The sequence below is a fragment of the Cataglyphis hispanica genome, chromosome 24, assembly GCF_021464435.1.
Source record: "Cataglyphis hispanica isolate Lineage 1 chromosome 24, ULB_Chis1_1.0, whole genome shotgun sequence".
NCBI classification, from domain to species: Eukaryota; Metazoa; Arthropoda; class Insecta; order Hymenoptera; family Formicidae; genus Cataglyphis; species Cataglyphis hispanica.
In genome coordinates this window covers 310,628-331,646 of record NC_065977.1, presented here as the reverse complement: position 1 = coordinate 331,646, position 21,019 = coordinate 310,628, and the positions used below count along the sequence as shown (strand labels likewise).

The following is a 21,019-nucleotide window of genomic DNA, read 5'->3' as shown; positions in this document are numbered from 1 at the left end:
TAAATCGGAAAGAGATTAGATTCACACACATACACACACACATACTTCTTGCGTGACAGTTTATATCTGGATGATTAATGATAGCGGCATTTAATTGCAATATGCATCTTGTCTGCTCATTGAAAACCAAGAGTTCTCGAGGTTATTCGCGCGCGAGTAGTCGGTGGCGCTAATTACCGTGGTAAAATGACTGATATCATCTTGGTAATCCGAACGAGTCGTCGTGAGACACGCGGTAAATTGTTTCTACCGGAAACGCGAGTCCGTCGTTCTCATCTTTGTCGCGCTCGCGTAATCGTGAAATTGCGCGGAGAATAGAAATTTCGTCGGTATGCTCGGTTGTTAAATTATCTCGACCATGTCAATTCGCAAATTGTCATCTAGCGTGAGCTCCAGCGCGCTCGCGATAAGATCGTACCGTCTATTTCGAAAGTTACATCCTTTGAACGTCAAAAGTATTATAATAATTTCACAAAAGGAAAAATTATTAAATTATGCGATTTTAAAATAACGCATGTCCACTCAATTAAACTTAAAAAAAAAAAAAAAAGTACTTCACATTTTGCAGGAAATTTATAGTATTTGTCTTGACTTTTTTAAACATATTTCAAAATGTAAAATCATAATTATATACAAAACAAACAATAATACATTTTACTAAAAAAACGGACGTGTTATTTTAAAATCGCATGAGATAATTAGACTTACGACGCATAATTAGGCAAGCGCAGCGATTAATAAATCCGGAGCGGAAAGGGCGAGAAAACTTTGAAAGCGACGGTTTTTCTTATCACGGTCACGGCAGTGTATGTGAAGGACCGCTAGATAAGATTACGACTTCTCGCAAACAGTGGAGCCGTGACAATGGATGATGCGCGCCCGTGGCTTCCGGTTTCTGGTATGAAGATGTGAGACTCGCTTCACAGCGAGATAACCGACGCGTTAAACGACTGTGTTTCATTATTCCTTTTTTATTTCGTTATCTACGTTCACCGATCAGCTTGGAAGATTGAGAAAAGGGGAAAATAAAAGAAGAATTTTATGCGCGTCGAATTTTCTGATGTGTCGATCCGTCAATCACCGTAGCTAATTAATTAAAGTCCAAGCAATCGCGTGATCAGAAATACGAACGAGAATTGCTATAAACGGCGTCACGCGTGGGCGCATTGCCGTGTTCGTTATTCTGATAAAGAAGCAGTATATTATAATGATTATCATATCACACAGGAATAATATCCTTGAGTATTATTAAATACAATAGAACATTATACTGTTTAACTTTCTGCAGTTCAAATTAATTTCCATTAATAAATTTGTTAATTGCAATCAACGTATATGCACACACTTTATTACGTATTTTAATTATCTAAAGATTTAAGCAAAAGCTTGCTGCCAGAAATTATGAATATTTTTGCGATAATAGAATTGTCAAATAAAAGATGAGAAAAAAATTAACAAATTGAAAATTATCTCGTTTACGCACCTAGGTATAAAAAGATTATATTGATTAATTGATATAATATATTAAGAATAACAATATTCAACTAATTCACTCTACATGTATATTATATATCCGAGACGCAATAAAATATCTTACGTTTTTTTTTTTATAGTAGTACATCGAATGGGCCGCATCGAACAGGATATATCAGGTCAAAAAGCATGAGAGAGTCGAACACGAACTTTCGATTATACGCACTATAAATTTTCAGGTCACGCATCATTAACTCGCCAATAGCTGAAAATCCGGCTAGATCGATGAATCTTGGCGGAAGATAAATTGGACGGTAAATTATTTCGCGTTACAAGAGAGAATCGTAAAGACATTTCGCTGCGCGATCGCGTGGATAATTAGCAAGGAGATAATAGCTCCTCTTCCTTTTCAATTTTAATAGAACAAAAAATTCTTATACTATTAAGAGACTTCTTATGGGAATGAGATTCATATAATTACATATTTAACTGCGGATCGTAAAATTGATTGGAAAAAATTATTTTATCTAAAATAATTAACCGTAATAAAAAATAACATGAATAATAATTATGATCGATAAATTTTACTTTACGATAAGAAGCGACCTTCAAGTAACAATTGTTATCCATAGCAAAGTTAAATGGCGAAGATGATTTTTGTACAGACAATGCGTCGTAAATGGACGAAATTACATGCGACGCGCCATTAAAGAGGAAACGGATAGAAAAGCGTGACCACAGCCAAGAAGACTAAATCGTCTCTCGGGGTACATAAAGAAATCGACGTAGGGATTGGCTTGTCTGACGATTGGTCTCTTGATCGAATCGAGATACGATGGCTGCTCTCAGTCTTGCTCTTCCCTTCTCGGCTGTCCTTTACCTGTTACCATCTGTGCCGGTGAGTCTTTTTCTTTTCATTTAAATTGCGCTATTCAATATCACACACTGCAAACTTGATCGTATTTTTCTCAGAACTTATCTTCCAATCTTGGAAAAGTAGCGACAACTGTGAACGAGCAGGCGAATGATATCGGTATCATTGACGTGCCAAAAGAAATTCGCAAAAATAACGGAAGAATCGAACTTGAACGAAGCTATGTGAATGGTGGCTCTTTATATCCGTTGGGAATAATAAAACCCATAATAGGTTCCTTGAACGACGCGACCAGACTCAATGTGGGTTTTCAGGCTAAAGTAGAATCGAAAAAACATTCCGATCATGCAGGCATCTCGACGAATATCGAGCTCGCGAAACAATCGCAATGGTCGCACGACGATTTGCCATTGAACGAGCATAAGAAACTTTCGACGGAAGAGGAGCGAATTAAAAGCCTAACGAGAGCTTTTAAAAACGGAAAGGACGCGAATATTCTTCACCTCTATGTCCCGGATATTACAGATGCGTTAGCAACGGAAAAGTCCGCCAAGGCGAATACGCAGCTCGGATCGGACGTCGTGTCGAAAGACACGGATGAAAAAAATAATGCCGATAATCGCGTTAAAAAAAAGAACAATTATATCCGACTCTGTAGATCAATTGACGAATCGACGGCGAGTCTGATTCAGAAATTACGCGGTAAGGATTGCGTGAAACTTCCGAAAAGCGAATTTTATCTCGAGCAAGATACAAAGGATACGAATCGGAAGGAAAGCACCATTAGAATGACAGGATTAAAAATCGGGACAAAGATTAACAATGAAAAGGATCATAAAGACTCCACAAGTGAAAGTGACGAGTATAAACAGGAAAACGGAACGACAGAAAGTTCGATCGCGGAAGCTTCTATTGCAGACGATTCGATCAATTACGAAGAACTGATTCCAAAAATTAATAAACTTGGAATGGGTCTGAACATCAAGAAACCGATGATCGATAGGAAAATCGGTAAACTCGCGCTATCTACTACTATCTACTAAAAATGTGAGAAAATTGTAATTAACACGAAATCAATCTTGATTAATAATTTAAACTCTTTCATATATATATATACATATGTGTGTATTCATATGTACGAGAAATAAAAGGGTTACATTAGTTGTCTGTGTTAAATTTTTAACTTGGAAATATATAAAAATGTAATAAATAATATAAATATATAATAAATAATTAAATATATATATATATATATATATATATATATATATATATAAAAATGTATAAAAATATTAAAAAATGAAGCGCGTGATATACTTTAGTAAAGTCGTTCGCATTAAAGTATTTGAATAAATAAAGAAATAAATAAAAATATATATTATACATAAATATTATAAATAAAAATTTAATAAATATATAAAAATATAAAAAAATTAAGCACGTGATATATTTTAGTAAAATCGCTTGCATTAAGTGAATAAATAAAAAATAAATAAATAAAATAGATAATATATGTAAAAAATTAAATTAAAAATAATAAAATTGAATTATGAGAATATATATATATCTCGAATTAATAAAAAGTGTCTGCGCGGATTTGTCGCAGTTTGTTTAAGCCTCAAGTATGCGAGACTTTTAGCGTGACATGCAAAACCTATCTACCCTTTCATAATTCCACATTACCCTTTCCCGAAGAAAAAGAATTCCAGATCCGGTTCGGGGTCAATTGCCTTGACTTACATTCAAGGTTGGAGCGTGTGACAGGGCCGTTAAAACACAATAGATCATTTCAAGTTGTTGCGGCATATAATTAATCTTAACAGAGCAGCCGCGCGGATATTCGCGACGATTGACGACCTTCGCGCGGATCAACCAGAACAAGATTTAAAACGATTTTTCCGCTCCCGAGGCTCTTCATGTCTCCATCACGTCACCGACGTCTTGCGATTTATTATAACATGGACAATTTAAAAATAGATCGGCGAAAAATTAGGACAAACATTTAGAGAGTTGCAGAGATATATTGCGAATTGTTCCGACTTGACAAGAGCTTGTTCCGCACGAATGTGCGTATTGAGTTATATAATCACGTATATCGCGTCCATACACGAGGAGATCGGGTGATATGAGAATCGTCAGAATTACGTGATCGTCTATTAAAGCGCGATATAGATCTCTATAACAATGCAATATGAGCTATAGTTTGCGAATTGTTGCGCAAAATTAACTTGTTATCTTAAACTTGTTTCTAAATCACTAATATCACGATCAATACGATATGACGATGTCAAATAGTGCCGAAAATAATATTTTTACCTTATTTTATAATAAATATTTCCTATCTTTGATCAAAATAATTTACAAAATTTCTGCTATATTACAATCATTCTAGGATACAAAAAATAAGGCGTGACAAATAAATTATCAATATTTTCAAAGGTACTGATGAGTGAAAAAGTGTTATTAAGCAAAGTTACAGTATTTTAGATCATACATTTTTTGGACATACATTATTTACTTTCTTCTGCTCTACAATTGTCAATGGAATTTTTAAAATCAATTTTATATCTGTTTATTCGCAATTTTGAATGACTATAATCGTTATATTTATGATTTTTTCTTAATTAATTTCACATAGAAAATAGTACACTCGAAACACTGTTGCACTAAAATATTTTAGTTTTCAACCTTTTTCACATCAATTACATACCCTCATATATCGAATAAAAGCACAATCTATAATTACGATAAAGCGTGCTAAAAATTTCTTAGAAGATTGAAAGCGCTTGAATACTTTTATAAGGCGTTAAGATATTCTGGCTGCGCGCACAAAAGCGATAAAAGCCGTACAAGTGCCGACGCGACGGCGACGATGTAACAATTGGGGCAGAAGCCCAATCTGGAGGTCAACTCGCTTGCAAGTTTGTTCGATGAGCAGAGCAAGGTACTTGTGTTCGGGCATGTGCGAATTTAATTGTTTTTAATCAAACTTGGTTTAAATGTATATCCCATTAGAAAACAAGTAATCTACTACAACGTGTAACACACACACACACACACACACACACACACACACACACACACACGCACGCACGCACGCACGCACACTTGCACACACACACACACTAGTGTCTGTGATACTTTAAGCTAATTTAATTTGCTTACAAGCTTAATTTGAAAGCTGCAAAAAAACTATCGATTTACGGAGAAAGACGGATTCCCCGAATTCAGGAAAAAACAGAAAGACTGCGCGGTAGATTTCTGCGCATAATCATATATAATCTATATAAAAACGCTATGTAATCATAATTCATGGCGAATATTTCGCTTAACGTCGGAGCAGAACATCCTTTGAGCTGAGAAACGGGAACGCGCATTCTCGTAAAAAATGGAAAAGCGCGCGATAAAAATGAAGAGGGATCCACGCGCATTCTCGAGTGCCGCCACGACGTCTCCCTCGGCGATCGATAAATTTAATTACGTATACACCGGGAGTAGCGCGGCCATTCTTCCCCGGATGCTGAAACTATGCCGAATAGGCGAGAGTTCGCATTCGTGTATTCGATCGCCATCCCCTCCCTCCCTCCCCTTGGACCAATAATGATTTTTCTTCTATTTATTGTCCGCGCGAGATAATGATAAGATAACGAAATGCACGCAGTGAATGGAAGAGAGAAAGAAAGGCTGCTTCTATTCCACGATTCTTGATAAATTTCTGATAAGCGCACCGTGAAGAAATCTGACGCGGAATTAAGTTTACAATAGCTATTGTGACCATAACTTCGTTGCAAATTATTATTGGAGTGAGTAAAAATTATTTGTCAAAGTAAAAGTTGCATCTGGTGAAATAATAATATAGTATAATCGATTGCAACAAAACGAAATGTAAATGCAATACACAAATACGAAAAAAAAAAAAAATTTCATATCGAAAAAAAAATATCGCAAACAAAAAGCTTAACGTAACTCTCATGCAAAAAATTATTTCAATTCGTAAATATTATTCTTGATAAAAAAATCGGGATAAATATTTATCAATGAAATTATTTCCAACATCGTTAAATGCAAATCGATTAATAATGAAATCATTAAAAGAGCAGTAACTCGAGAGACGTAATGTTCGTCGTCAAAAGAAGAGAATGAGATGACACAATTCGAATTGTGCAATGGACGATCTTCCTTTCGTTCGATCTAATAAATAATACGCGATTACAAATTAAATTTCGAGTTTAAGGCAAAATTGGCAAGCGTGCTCTTCCAAGATTTCGCAGAATCCGCAGAATCGCATCTCGTATATCGCGACGCGTACGTAGATATCTTTTCCTGTTCAATCCATTATCTAACGCGACGTCATCCCACGACATTCGATCCGTTCAGCTGTGGTTTTATGTAACACGATCCGCACGTGTAATCGTTATTCTCTTTCACCGGCGTGACCGATACCGAAGGATGGCCTCAAAGATGGCCCTTCTCTCTCTCTCTCTCTCTCTCTTTCTTTCCGCCACTGTCAAATTTGCGGTATCTCGAAATGACGGCTTTCGTGATGACGCTTTGCGTTCCCGCGACCTCAAATTTAAATTTATGAAATAAATGATTTATAATTGTATGGTACTCACGATTAGGACGATGATATTCAAGAGGAATCTGCGAGCGACGAGCGTGGTGTCCAGCGAGCGATTCCACCACCACCATCACCGCCACCGCCACCACCTGATGTTTCGGAGCAGTCCCAGCACACGCCACTTGCTGTTTGCCGTTGATGGATATTTCGCGCTTTGTATTCGCCGCGAATACTCGCGAGTGACGACGCGAGACGCGCGTTGTCGCGAAGGATGAGGAACGCGATCACCACCGATAGCGTAAACAACCGCCTCTAGACTCGCTCGCGGCGCGAATCCGATCGACCACGATCATTTGTCGTAAACACTGGTCGCCATGCTGCCGAAGCACCTGTCAATACGGTCGCGCGGCGGCGCCATCTTGAACCCGGCGTACTCGTGGCGCCGACAAGTGGTCGTCGAAGGTACTAGACGCAATTTACTTGCCGACGAGATGCGTGATCGTACGAGCATAAACCTATCCGTTTCTCCTTTTGCGCTGAAAAAGACATGTTTGAAATTCGCGGCAAATTCTCTCGAAATTTTCACACACAAATGCGATGTATCTAGGCACATATAATGGTCGCCCGATATTTTTCTCAGCACTTCCGATGCACACTTATTTGTTAGCGATATATATATCCTCTGTGATTTTATTAATTTGTTTAATATAATTATCTCTATAAAGTTTTACGATCGCGACAAGTTCTCGATTCGCATATTATTCCAGATAGCAAAATATATGTCAGTAATTTAATCATGGATGCGCATATTCACGATAATCATCTAATTTTTGAAAATCAGAAAATTATTTAATTATAAACTTATAGTTAATAATAATTATAAAAATTATAATTTTAAAGAAAAATTAAAATTAAAATAAAAATTTCATTGATCGATACTTTATTATAATGATCAGCAAATAAACTTTATCGAGTTAGTTAAGGCACCACCTCGAATATAGAAATACAATGATATAAAGCGGTACTTTTTTCAATATTTTTCCAAAATACATTTGCTTTCACAGAGCATACAATCACAGCGAATTAATAATGATAAAAGATTTAATGATAAAAGATTTCACTCACTGGATGTCCCAGAACATAAAACCGAAGTCGGACAAGAAAAGAATGTCAAAATCATCGAATAGCAAAGACACGATATGATAATCCAGAATATTTCGATTATACCATAGCTTATATATGTATATAGAGTTTGAACAATCCTGCACGGATTTAAATCGACTATTAATCGACCGATTTAAAAAGTGAACGTTTTACGAACAACTCGCTCAAAGATATTTTTTTTTTTTTATCACAAAGTATATACATTTGTTGTATAATGTTAATATAATGTTTACTCCAAATGCAATTTCATTACTTATATTTATAATTGAAGAAGCATTATTATATAGATACAACAAAAGAATGAAAATAGATTTTTATTTTCAGAAAAGAAAGAAGTGATTGAAAGCTAACAAAAAAAAAGAAACATTCATATTTACATACATAACTATATGTATATAGATATGAAGAAACTATTTTTAAATTATTGTTCCTCAAACAATTACACTTAAAACGTTCTCTCGACTTACGTTTTCTTGATTTTCAGGAAACCGGCTCAGAAAAGTATTTCACATTTGCTTCATTCACATTTTTTTCTGCAACTTTGCAGATTAAAGATTTCAGACCGCTTGACTTTTGCAGAGAAGCAAAATTTTTTTTCAACCTCCTCACGCAACTTCTGACCGTCCATTCTCGTGCAAGGCGCCCATTCCGACTGTCAGATGTCAGCATGCATTTAGCTACGAGCTTCGCCGCTTTCCGTAGATAGGTAGATATTTTTAGGATAAAATCTTTGAATAATATGAAGAGCGCGATTGTATAAGCATTAATTAATTCATCAATTAATTACATTTAAGATCAATCAAATTATTTCCGCACAATGCAAATATCCGCAAAACATATCCATTAAATATTAATAAAATATAACCGCGAAATTAAATTGCGTATCTAAATTCCTAAGAAAAGATTTGAACGATCTCCGAAAGATGTCGGTGTATCACTTTATAAAAAGTCGAGATGAGATGCGTCGGTACGTTATCCGCGTGAAGTCGTACGCGTTTAATTCGCAGTCAGCCATGTTGTTTTTGCGTCGCGTCAATCAGTCAAGGTCGTGCCGGTTGTGGTAACGTCGCGTTGCGGATTCCTCGTGTTTTATTTTCTTCTAAAGTATATCGCGCGGACGAATGAGTATCGGGAGTGTCGGTGACAAGGTGTCGGGTGATCGTCGTGTTAATTAGTATCGCGTTAATTCGTTCGTTGACAGTACCTTTCCAATGTTATTCGTATTCGCGAATGCGAGTGCTCGGGAAAGTGAATCGAAGAAGCAACGATCAGAAGTTGGCGCCGTTCGAGTAGCTTTTAGCAGCGCTCATGTCGCGTATCCAGTTGGTAAGTAAATTCGTTTATTACACACACATACACACGCACACACACACATGCTACGCGGTATCATGATAATTACGCTGTAATGTCAGATTTTTTAATTTTTGTAAAAAATAGGTGGAAATGAATAATGTGTTATTTTTCGATATCTTTTTACGCGTGTATAATTTTCTTGTACAGCTTTTTTGTATCTTAAAATATACATATGATTTATTGACATTGGAAGCGTATACAGAGTGTCGATACATGACACAGAAGAATGATATTCTCGCATGCTCGGTAATAAATTAAGATTGCAATGATATAATATAATAGTAATAATAATAAATGAACACACATCACATATATATCGGAAGAAGATGTAATAGTACAATATTCCCCTAGAATCCTAGAATAAGAATATGCTCTAGCAACACACCGTGTCGATACATTATTAGCCATAATTAATAGAACGACGGGCGTAATTGTGGAAAAATAAAATGAAAAATCGCGTCAAGAAACGCATGCGCAATGATTAATGCTCTACAATAAATAATAATGGAATCTACATCGCGCGTCAAGTATATGCAAAGTATATCGAAAAGTCTATATTATAATTGGCGAAACCTCCTTTCCACTTCGTTAAAAAAATGAAAAAAGGATTTTTTTTTTTTAAAGATGTATAATCTGAACGATTATCCGTTAACTTTGACATTTGCGAACCATTAATTTTGCCGCGTGAACTTTTCGCCTCGCGCGATATATTTACTGGAAAAGGGAAAATTGGCAAAATCTCGACAAATATTAGAAATAATATTAACAATACAACAATTCGGACTCTACTAAAATGCTCGTTTTTCCTCGAACACGCTTCTCGCCACGGAAATTTAGCGCGTTTTGGATCGTTGGGGGGATCGAATGTCCGAACCTACGTAAATTTATATATGCTCTTTATCACATTGCGTTTGTGTGTTTGAATGGCGTTTAAAATCGCGAATTATACGATTAATCGATTAATCGAAATACTTGATCGATCGGAATTCGTCGAATTTGCAGCTGGTTCGCCAAACGATTAAATACTTGAAGACGACAAGACGTGACAAGTGAATGTACAACAATTGTCGCTTCCTGATTCTGACACGAGTCAAATTATTTTGTAAAATGATTTTTCCTCGCATTTTCTCTCTCTCTCTCTTTTTCTTTCGTGTCAAGTCGTGCCAGCTCGATCGATTTTAATAGAGATAATTTTTCGGCTCCTCCGTCGGCTGGCCGCACACTCCGTGATACTTTTTCGTGACGAGACTCCTGCTACGGCAATTCTCGATCTCCAGGAAGCACTCGTTGCTATACGTCATGCCGTCGGTGCCGCAAACGGGATCGTAATAAGGCGGGCAGATTTTTTGACAGCCACGAAACAGGAAACCCTGGACGCATCTCTTCATAGGTACTACGTACACGTGTTTCCTAGAATGGAAATCAAGCTCAGTTTTTTTTTTCTCGCCACTTGAGATATTAAGATTTTATTAAATTAGAACTAAATTGATAAAAATTGAGCTTAATTGGATAAATTTGAGCTAAATTCATCTCGCGCGTTAAAGAGCAATTAGGGAGTTTAACGATTTGAATTAGTGCTTGTGTTACGAAATACTTGTTTTTCGAATATTTTCGAGTATTATTTTGTGTTTATTTAACATTCGATGAGCAAGCAGTGGAAGTGGGGGCGCGCTAGAAAGCAATCGAAGATAGAAAATGACTCTTTTTGAGGAAATGGGTCGCGCTAAGGCGTCGATAATTTCTACTTTCGAAATTGCACAGCGATTGTGTCCAATTCACGTTTGCGAAGTAGGATACTTTCCTCTCGCGCGTATTTGAACAACGGGCACGAAAACATCCTGCTCCTATACATGTACACGATGGCATGCCTGATAGTTTATTATTTCTATAAAGAAAACGTAATGGAACGGCTCTTCAGCTGAATCGTAAACTGCCTTTCATCGCATGCGATACTATAATTCGAATTAACCGTTTCTCGGAGTTTCTTAGGCGATCTTTTCCATTCCTTAGAAATGTATTTCAATGCGCGACCGTCGTAATGAAAGTCTATGGAAAGTATTATGTGTATCGGAGAAAAAATATTATTGCGGCCAATGAAATTACACGAAACGCAGCCGTTCTCTTTCTAGATTTTTTTTTTTAATAAATGGGAATGATTTAATTTGAATGTTAATAATTAGCTTTCCAGCAAACATTATTTCTAGCGATGTAATGAAATTATTATATTTTTGCTGCATAAAATAAAAATAAAAATTATATGCTTGAAGTTAAAATACGGTTACAAAATTATGAAAAATGAAAATGAAAAATTTAATTGCTTTTCTTGAACAATAAAAGATTCAATTGAGGTAATATTTTAAAAAATTAAATTAAATTAAAATTTATTTTATTTTACACTTTTATTTATTATAATTTGTGAAATTTTTAGTAAATTTAAATTTATATCTTGTAAGGCGAAATATAAAAGTTTTATTTCTCTTTTCAGATAATAATTTTAGATATTATTTCTTTTTTTCCATATTACTTTGATTAACGATTTCATTTACTCGATTATTTATCATTGGATCGAAAAAAACGATAAAGCAAATTTTATTAATAAATGAAATTTTCCGTGTATTTATGTAGATTTCTCGAGAATCAAGAGTTTAATTGATGGCAAGGATTCACTATAATTGCAGACTTATCGAACAAAAGCTCTCTCTTCGGTATATAACAGGCAAATATAATAGTTGGCGGTCAGGCGGCTTACCCGCAATTGTCCCTCTTCATCTCGCACTCGTTGCGATAGAGCTTGTTATCGGAGCCGCAAACAAATTGACGTTCCCCGCTGCAGATCTGGTTACAGAGCGCGGTGGTGCGACAATGTTGCGCCGGAACTTGAACCACCCTCTGGCCGCAAGTCTCGCGCCGCAGATGGCAGAGGGATCTATAAATGCATACGAGAGTGCACACATGACGCATCAGTAAACATGGCAACTTTGAGGGATCTCCGACCGTTGTTTAATCCTTTATCCCTTTCGTTATTACAATCAGCTGGACTTGTTTAATCTCGAAAGAATTTTACACTCGAATCCGTTTAAATATTTGGAAAATATTAAATTGTGATGCATTCTCGGTATAAGCAGAAATAATTTTATCGCGGATTTCGTTGGATATTTTATCTTTACATATGAAAATCCTTGAAATTTAAATTGATAAATGATATATTTCGCGCGTATCGTATGCAAATTAAAGACTAGAATAGATGATTAAATTTTGAAGAGAATTGAGAGGTCTTTTGTCGGTCTCTAATGGACGACCACTTTGTAATGCATGCGCCCCTAAAATCTTGGACGGCGAATCTGGAATCCGAATAACATTCTTAATCACCGATAAACGTTGCCGTCGCTTCCACAAACTGGTTCCTCGGGTACTTGGGCGCAATCTTCGGGACACTGTTCGGTCTCCTTCAAGGTCGTGCACTCGCCAACGTGAGCCGATTGGATACCTTTCCTAAAATCGCGTCAAATATTGAGAAAATAAGTCAATTTAGCCTGCGGCTAATATTCGATTAGGTTGAGGAGTCAAAAGTTATTATAAACGACTTTGTAGGAAAGATTATGGTATCTTGATAATTTGAAAAATAAATTTGTCATTATTTGGAAGAGATGAAAAAGGCAACTTACAAACAAACCGCTACGTTCAAATGGCACTGATTTGGATAAGTATTTGCGTCGCTACCGCAAACCGGATCCACCTCGCTTCCGCATCTCAGCTGTTGCTTCATGCATTTCGTTAGCCGAGACCGACACTTCTCGAAGTCAACTACCGTTACCTTTCTTCTTGCATGCCTGTCGATTATTAACACTTTGCTAAAGATTCGTGAGCGATGATCGATTACTCGTGACAAGGAAGCACGAGCTTATTTTTACTTATTGAAGGAAACAGCGCCGTTAATAAACACACACCCACCCGCAGTTTAGCATTTGCATCTCGCATTCGTTCCTGTATATGTTCCCATCCGATCCGCAGACTGATATTTCCGGTTCGCTTTTGCAATCCAAGGGACACGCGTTGCTTCCCGACGTCCGTTCTCGAGATACGCAAAATGACATTGGCACTTCGAAGACGTGTTTGCTGAAAAATGCAGTTATTTTTTATTTAAACATCGCACGTTAGAGCTTGACGAAATTTTTCAATTCATAAAATTTTAATAAAATTTCGACAAAAAGTGCGGAAAAGATAATTATATAAATAGAATTATAATAATTCTTAACTACTTGTTGAAGTAAAAATTTAGATATCGAGAAATATTAAATCGCATATATCGCATTTTGCATCCTAATTGCATGTAATATTTAGAGAGAAATCTCTGTGAAAGGAAGAGGCAAAGGGCGAGGCAATTCGAGTGCTCTTGAAATTATACAAGGGGTTATAACGAAGTGTATACGGGGAAGAGAGCGATTTTTGAATGATCAAGTGTGTACGATAAGAGAAGAAAAAAAAAGGGTAGAGGGAATGCAGGCAACGAGATAGGGTTACGAGATCCCGCAAGAGATTTTTGCGAAGGAGAAAGTCCCGGGAACGATCGCGTCGTCGGTTGTATATATTAAATTCGCAGATTCAAGACTTACCCGCAGTTCTTGGCCCGCATTTTGCAGGTGTTGGAGTACAAAATGCCGTCGCTACCGCAGGCAGGCTTAGCACCACGCCAGCACGATTCACGACAATGTCTTGTGGTCTGACAGTGCTTCTTATTCGTACGCACGACGCCTTGCCTGCGAACGGGAAAAAGTCAAAATCGCTTTGCGGCCGGAGACTAGTTTTATGTTAGAATAAACTTCCTTCCCGCAGAGTAGTTATTACGTTTTACGAGACTAGGCAGTAAAAAACGATGTCTACGATTGAATTACCATATTTGCGAAATATCAATAAAATTCTTTTTTATACAGAAAATATAAAGATGGATATGAGTTATATATGAATAATCGGATATCAATAAATCTAATTTTATTTTGCCTGAGAAAAAAGAATCTTCCTCGAATATGCACTCCGCGGTTGTGATCTATTGGCAATTAAAAAAAAAAAAAAAAAATCACTCCTAATCCGAAATCGACGTGTCTCGCCGTACCCGCAAGTGAGCAGCTTCATCTGACACGTAGACTTGTAGACGTTTCCGTCGCTTCCGCAAACCGGTCCATCGAGCGGCGCGTAGTCGCACGAGACCGGACAGTTCTCCCTGTGGGCCGAAATATTGTTGCACGGCCCGAGGTGAGACAGCTCGATCCCGACCCGGCAGATCTCCACCCTTAGCATGCACTTGTTCAGGTAGGTACGCCCATCGGTGCCGCACACGGCATCTTGATCGCCCGGACAACGGTGCTCGCACTTGCTACCGGATGACCTCAGGCAAGCCGTCTTCTCCGTGACCACGGTAACGCCTAAATGAGCGACACGGCGACGGCAAAATAATGAGATACGTAGATAGACTTTGCGCGATCATCATGCGCGAAACGAGATCTTTGTATATATATATATATATTATATACAGGGTAGGCCATTTTAATGTATCCACTGGATACGTATGCATTCGTATGTAGAGAATCATTCTCGTTTTCTACGAACGAACAAATCATCCGACGCTCTAGCGCATAAATAGTTTCGACGCTCTAGGAGATGGCGATTCGTTTTGCACAAGGACGTATAATTTATCGCCGTCATTCATTTTACGAAAGAAATGGATCCTCGTTAACATTGACCGTTGCTATCGCGGAGCAGAAAAGGAAATAACGACACGAATGTACACTCTTTATCATGTCCGCGCCGCGAAGCATGGCAATATCGCATAAGATCGGCGAATGAAGGTCGCGTCATTTCCGTGATTGAAATTGAAAAGCGTGGCGCCTGTTGCACATACCTATCGATAAACCGCTACTAATGGATTCGCGCGCTATTCTTTTGCGCTCGTGGCTAATCTGCAATTACGGGATAACGAAATCATACGAAACTTGATGTATGTCTCCACGAGACAAACGTCTCTCGGAAAAAAGAGAAGAAAAAGGAGATCGTAAACTCGCGAACCGGAGCATACGGAGCACGTATAAAGTGTTACGGCGCGCGGTGTACTGTAATAATAATAATAATTATTATTATAATTAAAAGCACCTTACCTTTTCCGCACATCTTCTTCCGCATTTCACACTGCGACGCGTATATGACACCATCGCTGCCGCAAACGGGTTCGCCGCTCGGTGGACATACTCTGGGACACGCACCAGATGCGTAATCTGCGTGAAAAATTAACGACTTAAATCATAGACACGTTAATGATAATTGCATAAAAACGCGATAATTATAATCAACGCTATGATACCGTCGTATCGTTACACTCGTGAAACGTCTTTATTGTTCCTTCGATAAATTAAATATTATCTCATTTATCATAAACAGATGCGTTCGCCTGGTCCGAGTATACTGTTGAAAAAGTGAAGTTTAAGCGTCAACGGTACTCTGGTTCAAAGAGAAAGAAAGAGGTGTAATAACGTTTACTGTTAGTCGTTTCGTTTTGTTACGAGCGATCATTATTGTAATGACATAATTGCAATAATAGTACTTGAGCATATATGTATATATAACGCACGATATAGGGGAAGGAAGTTAGCGGCAAAAAAAAAAAAAATAAATAAATATATACCTGTCTAAGAGAGTGGAGGAAGTGAGTCATACGCGCGTTTTTGAAGCGTAATACGGAATTATAACCGAGTTATCTCTTATGCCGCGGAATCTCTTTCAACAAAATAATCGCTCAAACATCCCAGGATATTGCTGTCCATTGAATATAGGAAGTGGATTAAATAATTAAACTCTCGCAAAAGAGAAGATGCGCGCGCGTTCGGCGCGGCGTGACGTATCGCGGAAACGTTTAATACGCGCGATAAGATCGATCTTTGGTCGGGGATTCACGCGGCGAGCTAATCGCGACGTGAGGTTTATGAAACGCATTACGCATTTAGTGCGAGATATATTCTTAGACTTGTTAGGGTTTTGTATGAAGCACGATCTCTCGAGGATTACTTATATCGCGCGTATATACGCTTTCGCGATGCGATACGCCGAAAATATACTTTCCGATCGGCAGGTTTTACAGACAGATATGTGCATAATCGCCTGCGTGGCGCGGAAGTTGTCGAAAGCCGGGATATATTATTTGTACGATCGCGGTTTACGAGAAATAAAGGGTTGCTGCCTACACACACGACTACTTTGGATCGTACCTTTCGCGATATTATAGTAAGTGAAGGATGCGAAGCGGTATATTAAATCGGGGTATTTTGCACGGACACTGAGATACGTAGAGGCCATATTGAGGTGACTATTTAAGACCGGGCGATGTAAGAGAAAGGGAGGGGGAAAGAGACGGAGAGTGCGATGTAACGTTAATTTCCCCGACGAAGGTCTCTCTCGCCGTCACTCTTTTTGGCCATGCCATGTAGTAGGTTTATCCGCAAGGAGGATTCTCTGTCGAAACCTTAATTACTTCCGGTTGACCGTCCGAGAATATCTGCCGTCCGTGCGGGTCCGCGAGCCGCAGCCGCCGCAGCCGCCGGTCTCGGTCCAGCGCGCGTCAGGTCAACAGCATACGGGATTTACGGCGCTCGTTCCATACCGGATCGTATATAATATATATAACAAATTATAAAATCGGATTGTATGTACAGTTAAGGATGGCATCGGGTGTCGGAGGGCGCGGTCGCCATACGTTTCGGTCGAATATCGGCGAAACGCATCGGAGAGAGAGAGAGAGGCGCGTCTTACATTTATATACGAGAGTCTCTCATCCAATCGTAGTGAGTTAATGCGAGTTATTTATTAACGTTGCAAATTGCGCCTCGGAACGGCAAATCGACATCTGTTCCCCGTTCATAAAAAAAAACCGGCTGTATTTAAGCATGAAAACTTAACCGGCACCTTCCCGACCCGAGGGAAGCGAACGATTTTGTTCGCCGTTATTTTCGAGAGTCTTTTTCGGTCGAGCGCGATGAATGTCGGCCGAAGAAAAAAAAATCCTCGCGTTTCGTGAGAAATCGGGACATTACGCGGATTTGTCGAAACAACCATAATTACGCTGATTGCGATTTATCGATTAACCGATACCGTTTTAATGACTCGCTGTATATATTCATCAACGCGCGCGATATCTGAATTGAATTGGTCGGGGATGAAGAGATTTAATCTCTCTAGTGAGAAAAAAAAAAAAAAACAAAAACTGAAAGTGTTAAACTGCGATGGTTTTTTTCCGATTGTACAGAATCTATCGCACCTCGCTGGCCTATAACCCGCTCCACCTATCGATCATTCGTCTTTTTAATTACGTCGCTCCCGATATACCACCCTTCATCATTTCCGCCATATACGAACGCGAAACGGGATAATAATCGAAATGGAGCGGATTCTCGCATCGTGAGGTATTTCGCACGCCTAATGAACTTAAAATGACGTTAGTAGTTCCTTGTGTATTCTGCACGCGAAACTATAATTGCCTGTGAAAACACCTGTGATTTACATAGGCGATTAAATTTTACATTATTTATTCTTTTCCCTTGCGATAATTATTATCGGAAACGTCAAACTTTTGAAGAAGATTGATGAAATTTTTAAAAATCGGATTACTTAATCATCAGGAACAATTATTCGAGGTAATTAATTAATTTCAATTATAGTGACTATAAGCAAATACTACAAATTGCATTTCATCATTCGTTTCGTTGATGCTATTACATTACTTTGCACATTAATTTATTATGCTAATTGATCGCTTAATACTTTGTAGACGAAATTGCAAAAATAGATTAATACGCGGTGACTATTTTAATGAATTAACGGATAATTTTATACAATGCTCATTTTAACGCACAATATTTTAATCAATTGGAATGAATTAAAACTGTAAGAATCTCAAACTATTATTATTTCCCGTGACACTGTGCAAAAAAGCATAGTAGAAAAATGGAAAAAAAAATTGCGCGTCATACAAACAATTCGCATTAAATTCGCGTATTATATTTAAAATACAGCGTGATCTCTCTCTTTTCTCGCTGAAAGATTCGATCGAAGGTCCGTTCGCGGACGATTGGACAAGCGGTTATCGCGTCGCTTCCTCCCCTCACTCCCGCGTCCCTTCCCCGACTATGATTAAATGAATCAATTATGCCAATAAGCGACGTCTGGGGTAAGCGGCGATTGGCGAACAATGCAGATCGAATTATACGACCGTAGAAACTGCGGGTCGCGCGCGTGCATGCACGCGCGGTACGATGCACAATGAATGCACCCGGGTAGGGAAGGAAAAGAGAGGAGGAGGAGAAGGAGGATGAGGAAACGGTAAGGGGCGAGAGAGAGAGAGAGGAAGGCGTGTGCGGGTCGGTGAACCGCGGCAAGGATGCGGCGGCGGTCGTCGCGATGTTGGATGCTGCTCTTCGGATTTTTGTCCTCGAAAGGAGAGCCCGAAGTAGGAAAGGGGACGAGGAGGACGGTGGTAGAATATCGCGAGCGCGCCACCGCGAGATCGATAAAGATGACTGAAATAAAGATTGGTTTAACGAACCGGAACGATTTCACGATATAAGAATATGCCGCGGTTCGGTAAATAAAACTATCGATACACCGAGAGCATCGTCTTTCGTTTCTCTTTCTCTCGAAAAGATAGAGAAAGAGGGGTGGGTGGCGGATGCTGGGACTCGGCGGGATTCCGAAGCGCGAGAAATTCTTCTGATCGATTTCACTCTGAGCGACACGCGTGTATTACTTTCTTCCCCCTTCTCCTTATTTATTTGTCTTTCCCGTCAATTTCTTTTCACCTGGAACGGGAGATGAAGGAAAATCGGTTATCTCACGCGCGCGCGCGCGTGATGGATGAATCTCGGTAGTCGCGTCGCGAGAACTATTGTAGAAATAGAAGTGAAACCCGGCAAAACGAACTTGGACGCTGGTAATTGATGGTGGAACGATCGCGCATATTACGCGGCTTACAAGTCCGCGACGCGATACACGTGTGTGTGTGCGTGCGCGAATGTGTATATATGAGCGTTGGCGCGTGAATCGCGGGCTCGTGCCGGAGTTATGTTTTAGCTTCCTCTCACGATCCTCTCCTCGCTCGCGGAGAATCCCTCGACAACGAGAATGCTCGTTAAGACGCGTGACAAATTAGAGGAAGCACTTGTTGTGCCTCTCGGCAAACCGAACAGCCGCGGCTAAATAGATTTTAGCATTTTTGCAAAAACGCACTCTCTCTTACAAGGCGTGCCCCGCGCGTCCGTACCGTTACCCCGGGTAGGGTAAACCAGACAAGGCCATTTCGAGAGGAAGTTAAATCCGTCGGTTGGAGAAATCAACTCTCCTCTCTCGCGCCGCATCGTGTCGTCGAGGCTTTACGATTATTAAACAACCGAAGTGACAAGATAATCGTTCGGTTAAACGTTCCCTTCCGACGGCGACGTGCATCGCCTAGTTGAAATTATCGCTATGCTATCTTGTTAAGTAATTCTTAACGTTGCGCTGTCCACTCGGGGAGGCGCGTTAGCTTGCAATCTCTGTTACTGCGAGAAAGTTCCTTGCGGCGCATTAGATCGCTTCTTTGCGGTTACTTTATACATTCGCGGGGAGTAAAACGCTCTAGGTATAAATTATTCAATTGCTCGACGCTATCGTCGTTGAATACGATACGAAACGCTGATACGTACAGGCTTTTCACATGCTATTACATCGATCGATGATGTTGTTCCTCGAATGTCGAATTGTAGTGTCTACAAAGCGCCCATAAATCCGTTAAAATCAACTAGAAAACGCGCCGTTTGTTCCCTCTTTCGTTTTCGCGCGAATAAATCAGCAGAAATTATTGCCTTTCCATTATTTTCAATGCCTGCTCTTTTTACATTAAGCTGTTTAAAATTCAAAAATCTGTTCTATTAATATTTAAAAAAAGAAATAAAATATTTTACACAAATAAAACGCGATTTTCTAGCATCGTGTATCAATTGCCACATCAGCTTTCTTACGACTTTATTTACGGACTCTCGCGACGATAAAACAATCTTAGTCGATCATGTAGCGATTTGATGATATTCACGTAGTATATCAGCTATACTATAACCGGTTTACGATAATATCAGTTACGATAACGTGTGCGGATTCAATTGCGCATAAATATTCGCGCGAAAAGCGTGTAAACGGCAGTTTCTCGTAAATGTAGACATTATATAGTCTCGTAATATATAAGCAACTGTGTCGTAAGCACATAAATCTCGATACTGACGCTCAGACATTTATACCGTCCCAGTTTACATTTTAAACATCATCAGCGAAGTTTCATAATACGTTGTTGCGCATAAAGAATGCAAAATTAGAAATCTGTCATCTAACAATAAGTATAAAGTGCTAATTTAAGGATCAATGCCACGGATCGATCGTAGAAAATAGATGTGCTTGAAAAATAATATACATTTTTTTTTAATGACATTTTCATGAAATTCTGTCTGACAAACACAAAATTACGGACTTATTCCATACTTTTTGGTTATTGTAGCTTTATAATTTTCTCTGTATATTTTGCACTGAAA

At 38.7% G+C, this 21,019-nt stretch overlaps 4 protein-coding genes across 4 annotated transcripts in view; 2 read left to right on the top strand and 2 right to left on the bottom strand.

The window, feature by feature from the left end:
• LOC126858297 (focal adhesion kinase 1) overlaps positions 1-8,972 on the bottom strand; it is a 51,833-nt gene extending 42,861 nt beyond the window's left edge. Inside the window, exons 1-2 of the mRNA XM_050608508.1 lie at positions 8,540-8,972; positions 6,964-7,444 (exon numbers count right to left, since the gene is read on the bottom strand). The gene's annotated coding sequence lies outside the window, so the exon portion shown is untranslated. The remainder of the gene's footprint in view (positions 1-6,963; positions 7,445-8,539) is intronic.
• Positions 160-3,415, top strand: LOC126858327 (uncharacterized). Its single transcript, XM_050608573.1, has 3 exons — positions 160-181; positions 2,106-2,371; positions 2,446-3,415. Exons 2-3 carry the CDS (start codon positions 2,309-2,311, stop codon positions 3,388-3,390), a joined length of 1,008 nt encoding a protein of 335 aa, XP_050464530.1. The 5' UTR covers positions 160-181; positions 2,106-2,308; the 3' UTR covers positions 3,391-3,415.
• Positions 8,973-9,224: 252 nt separating the features above from the next.
• The window catches only part of LOC126858304 (apoptosis-resistant E3 ubiquitin protein ligase 1), a 61,831-nt gene continuing 50,036 nt past the window's right edge, over positions 9,225-21,019 (top strand). The window contains exon 1 of the mRNA XM_050608526.1: positions 9,225-9,398. The gene's annotated coding sequence lies outside the window, so the exon portion shown is untranslated. The remainder of the gene's footprint in view (positions 9,399-21,019) is intronic.
• LOC126858312 (agrin-like) overlaps positions 9,528-21,019 on the bottom strand; it is a 28,239-nt gene continuing 16,747 nt past the window's right edge. Inside the window, exons 2-9 of the mRNA XM_050608543.1 lie at positions 15,575-15,691; positions 14,536-14,845; positions 14,039-14,182; positions 13,377-13,541; positions 13,091-13,255; positions 12,795-12,917; positions 12,175-12,351; positions 9,528-10,835 (exon numbers count right to left, since the gene is read on the bottom strand). Of these exons, the coding sequence (XP_050464500.1) occupies positions 10,604-10,835; positions 12,175-12,351; positions 12,795-12,917; positions 13,091-13,255; positions 13,377-13,541; positions 14,039-14,182; positions 14,536-14,845; positions 15,575-15,691 (1,433 nt within the window). The 3' untranslated portion in view covers positions 9,528-10,603. The remainder of the gene's footprint in view (positions 10,836-12,174; positions 12,352-12,794; positions 12,918-13,090; positions 13,256-13,376; positions 13,542-14,038; positions 14,183-14,535; positions 14,846-15,574; positions 15,692-21,019) is intronic.